The sequence below is a fragment of the Eurypyga helias genome, unplaced genomic scaffold (assembly GCF_000690775.1).
Source record: "Eurypyga helias isolate BGI_N326 unplaced genomic scaffold, ASM69077v1 Scaffold45797, whole genome shotgun sequence".
NCBI classification, from domain to species: domain Eukaryota; kingdom Metazoa; phylum Chordata; class Aves; order Eurypygiformes; family Eurypygidae; genus Eurypyga; species Eurypyga helias.
In genome coordinates this window covers 1-7550 of record NW_010260650.1, presented here as the reverse complement: position 1 = coordinate 7550, position 7550 = coordinate 1, and the positions used below count along the sequence as shown (strand labels likewise).

General features: G+C 51.1%; 1 protein-coding gene across 1 annotated transcript; it reads left to right on the top strand.

Moving 5' to 3' along the window:
• Positions 1-747: 747 nt before the first annotated feature.
• Positions 748-6677, top strand: UIMC1 (ubiquitin interaction motif containing 1; the record flags this gene model as incomplete). The annotated part of the gene is made up of 5 exons (XM_010155088.1): positions 748-818; positions 930-964; positions 1235-1359; positions 1691-2845; positions 6613-6677. Coding segments are annotated over 5 exons (1451 nt in total), but the record flags the coding sequence as incomplete, so codon positions are not given.
• Positions 6678-7550: the final 873 nt, after the last annotated feature.

The window sequence follows — 7550 nt, the reverse complement described above, 5'->3', positions numbered from 1 at the left end:
TGCCATGGGCTGCGCGAGGGACCGCGCGGTCCCGCTTCGGGGAGCCTGTGCCGCTGCATCGTGGCGGCGGCTGGTGGGAAGGGGATGGGTTGGAAAAACGGGAGCCTGCTGCTTCCGAATGCATCTTTATCCAGGGAAACGGCTGTGTGGAAGCGGGCTGCGGCGAAGGCGTGTTTTCTGCTTGGGTGGCCTTCCTGTGCAAAGCGTGTCTCCTAAAGCTGGCCTGGCCCCTCGGAGCGAGCCCTTTGGTTCCTGCACGAGGTGGCGTGGGCAGGATTCTGCCTGAAGAAGGCAGCGGGTTTTGAAGGAAATCTGTCAATTTGTTTCGAGTGAGAAGATGTGTTTTTCAGCTCCTGAGTGCTGCCGAGCTGTTTTCCAAGCCGTGCTCCGTTCTGCCGGCGTTGTGTATTTTAAGCATAGTGTTGGATTGGATCTAAGTAAATAAGTGTTTTCCAAAGTAGCTATCAGCTTTGTTTCTAAATAGCCAGTATCGGCTTCTGGTTTGCTCAGACTGAGGAATATTTTGGGAAGAAATTTTCTGCTGAAATAGCAGTTACAACCGTAGGAAACCTGTTTCCCATGCATGACTGACCGAGTGATGCAGTGGAATGGTGATGTGAGCAGAAGGGGGATGTATGCCTGTGAAAGATCCTCCGTAATGCCGCCGAGCAAGTAACATTATCCTCCGCAGCGCGTTCCACCTGCGTCTGGGGGTGAACAACGTGTAGCTCTTTTGCTCTTGGGTAGGTCTCCTGTGGTATTGCAGGTACCTGCGTGGTGGAAGACGGGGAGTTTTACTGTTTGGCTAGTAAAAACATGTATGGAAGAGCTGTTCTTTTTCCTGCCTTGCTGCTGAGCCTATCCCATATAAAATGGGCATGCATTGGGAAGCTGTCATTTTCCTCTCTCCTTGAACATGCGTCCTGCAGCTGCAGAGTGCGTTGTTTGAGGGCAAAGATGTCCCGTTGTAGTTATGTACCCAGGGAGTCCAACTTTAGGTTGCTGTAGAAACCCCAGTGGAAGTTCCTGGCTTGAGTTACTCTTCTCATTTAGCATTGCCCACTCTGGTTTCGGTGACACTTGGTCAGGAAAGCTGAGGTTTAGATGTGTTGCTCTGCATTCCTCCTGGGGAGGTGGGACCCTTGGACATCTCTTCCAGCACGTGGGATATATGTTGGGTGTTTACATGCACCTGCAGCCATGACTTGATGTTATCCTTTTCCTTCTGGTGCAGAGATGACTGAAGAGGAACAGTTTGCACTGGCCCTGAAAATGAGTGAGCAAGAAGCCAGAGAAGTGAACTGTCAGGAAGAGGAAGAGGAGGAGCTCTTGAGGAAGGCCATTGCTGAGAGCCTCAATGTAAGTGCGCTTCTGTGAAGAGGCTTACTAGGGTCCTTCAGCAGCACTGCTTTCTGTGCCTGCTTCGCCACCCTGCACGTAAGGAGGTTTTAGTGGGGGACGAGCTGTTTGCAGTGGGAGCTGCAACTACAGCAGCGCCAGAGCAGTTGTTTTGTGCTGTTCCTGGTGGGAGGCGTGGGAAGGCTAGCCTCAACTGTCCCCTTTTTTGGGGGTACAGCGTTGTAATCTGGGGTGAGCTCTGCAGTCTGGGCGATGGCTCCCTGGGGGAGCTCCTTGTGTGCTTGGCTGATGGAGAATGTGCCTCCCGGAGAATCAACCTTTTGTTTTTCAGAGCTGTCAGCCCTCGGACTCCTCTGACGCAACCCCTCAGCTGTCTGTCGAAGCACTGGGCGTGCAAGGCGAAAGCCAGCCTGCCGAGAAAGAAGGCTCTGAGATCCTGGGAGGTCTGGCACTTTGCCCTGACACCCCTCTCTCCAAGTGCAGCTCCCACTCACAGAGCTCTAGAGCTGATGGGAACGGACAGATGGATGTCGCCCGCAGCCCCCTGGTAGTGTTGAGGAGGTTAAGCCAGGAAATCGTTGAAAGCTCACTAGTATCCAGCATAATTGTGTCTCCAGGGAAGGGCCAGCCTCTGACAAGGTCAAGTGAAAAGCCTTCCTCACCATCAGAAAGTGATTCCAGTAATGGGTCACCCGGCACGCTTGCAGAGGACCTCGTCTCCTTGAGTCCCACCTTTGGCAGGGTGACTTCAGGCACCTGGCGACTGACACCTCGGAGACTGTTCACAAACCCCTCCGGCCCTTCTGAAGCAACAGGCCACAAACCAAAAGAGCAGCCCCTGCCCTGCACTGCCCATTCTGTGGGAGACACTGGTGCTGGGAGCTCAGCCATGCTCCGCAAGAGCTGGACCGCAGAACGGTGTGGTAGCCCCAGGATAAGTGGCGGAGGAGCAGGTACCAAACACACCTCACCCAGGCACGCCGATGAAATGTGCGTGTCCACGGAGCAAGCGGAGCAGAACGAGGTGCCCGACGGTACCCCTGAGCTTTGCGTGCCGAGTGAGGCGGAGGAGAATCACAAGCAAGAGGAGGTGAGAGACACAGTGCACTATTACTGGGGCATCCCCTTCTGCCCCAAAGGGGTGGACCCCAACCAGTACACCAAAGTCATCTTGTGTCAGCTGGAGGTTTACCAGAAGAGCCTGAAGCAGGCTCAGAGGCAGCTATTGCATAAGAAGGAATTTGGTAACCCAGTTGTGCCCAGTTCTTCCTTGAGCCAAAATGAGCTTGGGAAGGGAGACCAGATAAGCAGGGAGAACGGGGTTGCTGATGATACAGAAGATGGAGATCCAGAGGCGCAGAAAGATCCTGAGAGCATCACCTGGCTCCTTCCTTCGAAGAGGAGGGAGGCAGAGAGTCCAGGGCACAGCGTGGAAGAAGAGAAGAACTCCACTTCCGATGATGAACCGACCACCAGCTACTGCCAGGTAAGAGCTTCACCACTGAGCAGAGGTTGAGCGCTCCTGCTATTAGGTCCATGTTAGGGTTCAGACCCTTCTGTGAAGCAGGCACTGGTGTTTAATGCTCCTCTTAGATGTAGGGACTTCCTCCCCCAGCCACCCAGCTTGCTGTGAAAGGGAGAGGAAAAGCTGTACGGGCTGGTTCCCAGCCGTCACACAGCCTGGCAGTCATCCATTAATGCACCACGGAGATCGACTCCAGCGGACTTGACCTTCCTGAAGGGATGTAGCCCAGCAGTGCGTCAGGGTGGCGAGCACAGAGGTGATGCTGACCACCACCAGCCATGGCAAACCAGCTTAGAAACCCGTGGCTGAGCGGGGACCTCTGTTTCCCTCGCGGGCAGAACCACGACTTCTGTCCTTGCAGCGCAGCCGCTCCTTTTCGTCCCCGTCCGTCTGCTCTTCACCCTTGGAATTGGTCCTTTTCCCTCGTGATCCTGCGGTTGTGGCTGGGAGAGGCCCTGCGTGTTGGCCTCCTGCTCGCCCGGGGTGATTGTCATGGCGGGGTGCTCGTGTCCTTGTTGCGGGCACCCTCGCTCCGGCTCCCGCTCGGGTCTGCTAGACGCTAGGTGTCAGCCTCTGTCTCCATCAGGGCTCTCTCGCTGGAGCGGAAGGCAGCTTTCTGTCACTGCTAAGTTTAAACAGATTGCTAGTCAGATGAAGTATTTATTACTGCTGTATTTTAGGTTTGTGTCAGCCTTTTCCAACCCTCATTTTTCATAATGACTTCACTCCCGGATCATTGTATAACTTTATCTTCTCTATGACTGAAGCCTCGGCTCTGTTGTTCCTGTTTTCAAGTGTATTTGATCATTTACCCTGGTGTTAGAAAGATACTTAACTTGTTTTGTGATATTTATATTCTGTCTTGTAATATTGAACACTTACGAAAAACGTCATGTCTGCATTTTCTGGTTGCAGAAAAAGTGCAGAGCTGCCTGTGCTGAAATGTGACTTTCCATGATGGGGCTTTGGCTTGGCTTTAGCAGATAGAGACTTAAACAAGCCTTGGAGGTGACCTGCAGAGGAAAGAAACTGACTTGTGCCCTTTTTAATTTCTTTAGGATAGGTACAAAAGGTTCTTAAGCAAACTGCTGTTTTCCCTCTGTCTTTTCCTTTGGAAATGGGGGTGTCATCAACCTGGAGGACTGGGGTGACTGCAGGTCTTGTATGCTCAAGCCCTTGGAAAGCTACGGAGGCTGGGAAGGGCATAAACTTTTCATCAGTATTGAAAATTGGGGGGTATTTTTTTTTATATTATCAGTTTAATGCTCATACCTGATTAATTCTTGGGGAGAAAAGTGGGTTTAGTGGTGCTGAGTGGGAACCTGTAATGGGCTAATCCTGACCAGGAGAGCTCTCTGAGCCTTAACGTGTATGTAAATGCAGTCTTTCTGATATATTTAAGGTGAAAAAATCAGGAAGGAGGAGCAGGCTTGAGAATTTGCCCCGCGTTTGCCAGTCTTTTATTTCCTGGAGAGAAAATAATTTCTAAATGCCCTTTCATCTGCCTTATAGCTCCCAGCTTGAGAGGTTGCTCCCTCTCTCTCCTCTCCGTGCAGCCGCACACTGAGGCCAGCGCAGGTGATTTACTTGCCAGATCAATATGTTTGATGTTTGCTTGTGCCATGTCTCCATTTTTTTTTTTCCTTCTATCAAATACAGTTCTAGAGACAAAGGAGAGGCCCAGAGCAGTCGTGTTCCCGGGGCGCTGTGTTGCTTGGAGAGCTTTGTGGCCTGTGCTGCCCCGGGGCTCCCCCAGTGCCACCAGTGCTTCGTTGCTGGTGGGGATGGTGGGAGCTTTAAGGCTGTGACAAGGCTAGAAATTATCCATGGGGACTCAAAGCTGTCCTCGGAAAAGCCTTGTGCCTTGTGTTGTACCAGTGAATGTCTCCATCAGATGCCTGTACCCCTGCCTGTACCCTCCGTTGGAGAGGGCAGGGACCTTCCTTCACCGCTGCAACTGCCACCCGTAGCCAGGGGATGTTTGCACCGAGCAAATCCTGCTCGTCAGGAGATCTCATAGCCTGTGAACCTGCACTAATGAACTTCAGTGCTAATAGAATCAATTCCTTCATAGCCTTTCAGATAAGATTAGGGGACTCTCGGCCTTTAAAAGATTTAGAGGGCAAAGACACAATTTTAGAGAATTAGCGTCTGCAGACCTGAATTACTGCCATACCTTATAACATACGTACTAGGAAAACCAGGCCCATGGCCCAGTATCCCTGACTGGAGCAGAGGCATTGGTAAGATGTGCACAGTTCGGGAAAAAGAAATAAAAGTACAGGAGGAGGTGTGGTCTTAAGGATTTGATCTTAAGGATGAGTTAGACTGTGAAGAAATAAGGAACAGTGTAGGTGAAACAGAATATTTGGGGGTTGGAAATCTGGCAGGAGGCTTTGTTTTGAGACTTGCTGGGGAAGGACATCAGCCATCCAGGAGTGGAGCTGATGGAAGTTGAAACCTAGGGTGGAAATCAAACTCGGAGAGTTTAATAGACACGAGGAAGGGGGAGGAATACCCCCGAACTTCTTTGAGAACTAGCATGAGAAATCGTGGGCCCGCCAGCAAGGACTGCTAATAAGGCACTGTAATTCCACCTGATTAGAGAATGGCAAGTGTAACGTGTGTGCTGAAGAAGAAGAAAGGGATCTGGGTAATGACGGGCGTGTTAGCCTGACCTCGGCGGTGCGTAAGGCTTTTGAACAGATTTTAAAGGAAAGAAGAAGCGGAGTCCTGGAGTTGAATGAAAAATGGAATAAAATGCACATGGACTTACCAGCTGTAGACTGCGCAGATTAATGTGTTCCCTCTCTTTGGTGGGACAGCTGATTTCCCAGTCAAGAAAAATGCAACAGGGCTTTATCTACATGAAATTTCAGAAAAGTGCTTCTCGTGGTCAAACATCAGCAGCACCAGTTGGTCAGGTCATCCCAGCTCAGGCAGGAGATTTCAAACTGGAATAGATGAGGGCTGCTGGGGTGCTTGAGGGAGTGCAAGGGGAGGCTAAAATCCTTGGCTGGTTTAGCTCAGCACAAGTGGGAATGGAGAAGAACTGTGGCTGCTACCTACAAGTACATTGGAGGCTGTGGAAGGTGATGGATGAGCTTGGCACGAGTGGATGGGCACGGACTGTCGCTCATAACCCTCACCCTCCAGGTGGGATGGGGGAGAGAATTTGGAAAAAAAAAACCCGTGGCTTGAGATAAAAACAGATTAACAGGACAGCAAAGGGAGAGGAAATAATATTACTGATAAAGGAATATACAAAACCAAGTGATGTGCAGCACAGCAATTGCTCACCACCCGGTGATCTCCCCGTGGCCAGCTCCCCCCCAGCTTATATACTGAGCATGACACCTTATTCTTCTTGTGGAGGCGAAGCTGAGAGAACAGGGACAGTATGAGAAACTGAAAAAGTCCTTGGCTTAATGTAAACATTGCTTAGCAACCACTAAAACATCAGTTATTGACATCCTTCTCAGCACAAATCCAAACACAGCCCCATACCAGCTACTGTGGAAAAAAATTAACTCTATCCCAGCCAAAACCAGCACAGCTGCTGAAACGCCGTCCCAGAAGGAGCAGTGGAGGGAAAAAGCTGGTTTGTTCAGGATGGGTGCGTAGCCAGTACACAGCAGATTGGGAGCAGTGCTGTGGGGAGAAGCTGATGACGGGCAGATCCTCATTAGCTGTGTACGTTGTTTATATATCGGGATTTTCCTTTCCAGGCCTCCCAGGGGCTGCCCGCAGAGGATGCGCGTGAAGACGGGGAACCCATGCAAGTTGCACAGAGGTGAGGAGGGCGATTTCGGAGTGTGGGGCCCATGGGCTCTTCTGCTCTCCCCGCAGCGTTTTGGGGTACAGTCTCCCCAGGGCTCACTGCAGGGCCTTGCTGGAAAGGCTGTCTGCTGTTGCTGCTCTTCGGTATCCCTGGAAATACATGGCTTTGGAGCAGCAGGGAGAGAGGTGGGGCACAAGTGGGGAGATCAGGGACTTTTTACTTGATAAAAGGCCCAAGGCGCATCCTGGTGCAAGGACTCGATCCTTTGCCCCCTGGAGCTGATGTACACGGTGCGGTGAGGCCGTGGGGATGGGCGGGGGGGGCTGAAGGTGAGTTATAGCGGTGTCATCATGTGATGTGCCTGGGAAGGCAGCATGGTGGAGCGTTTACTGGCTTTCTGTGTGTATTTTTATGTTCCTTCCTTACTGCTGAGGGAAGAAGGGAGGAGGAAGCCAGACGGCACTGCCTATCAGCCAAAGATAGAGTGCAGTGCTCCAGAAAAGCCACTTCAGCAGATGACAGGTGTGGGACAAGTCAACATGATTTTCTTCAGATTTAAGCCTGCTCCTCTTTTCCTCTTTTTTTTTTTTTTTTCCCCTTCTCCTTCCTGCGGGATGCAATTCTGCAGCGAAGGCTCTTGGAGAAGAAGGGCAAATGGGAGAGGATTCGAGGAGCAAGTTACAAGAGAGGGCAGATAATGTCATGTTTTTAATTTGTTGGGTTTTATAATTTAAACCTGCTTTGGAGCAAAACTGCAGACCTTCCTCTGATGTAACAGCATTTGGCCTGAGCAGTTGATATCAATATGCAGAGTATGAAAATCCCTCTTGCTTGCACCTTTTTAACAAGCTTAAAGATCGCCTTGGGGAGCAGGAGGAACCCGCC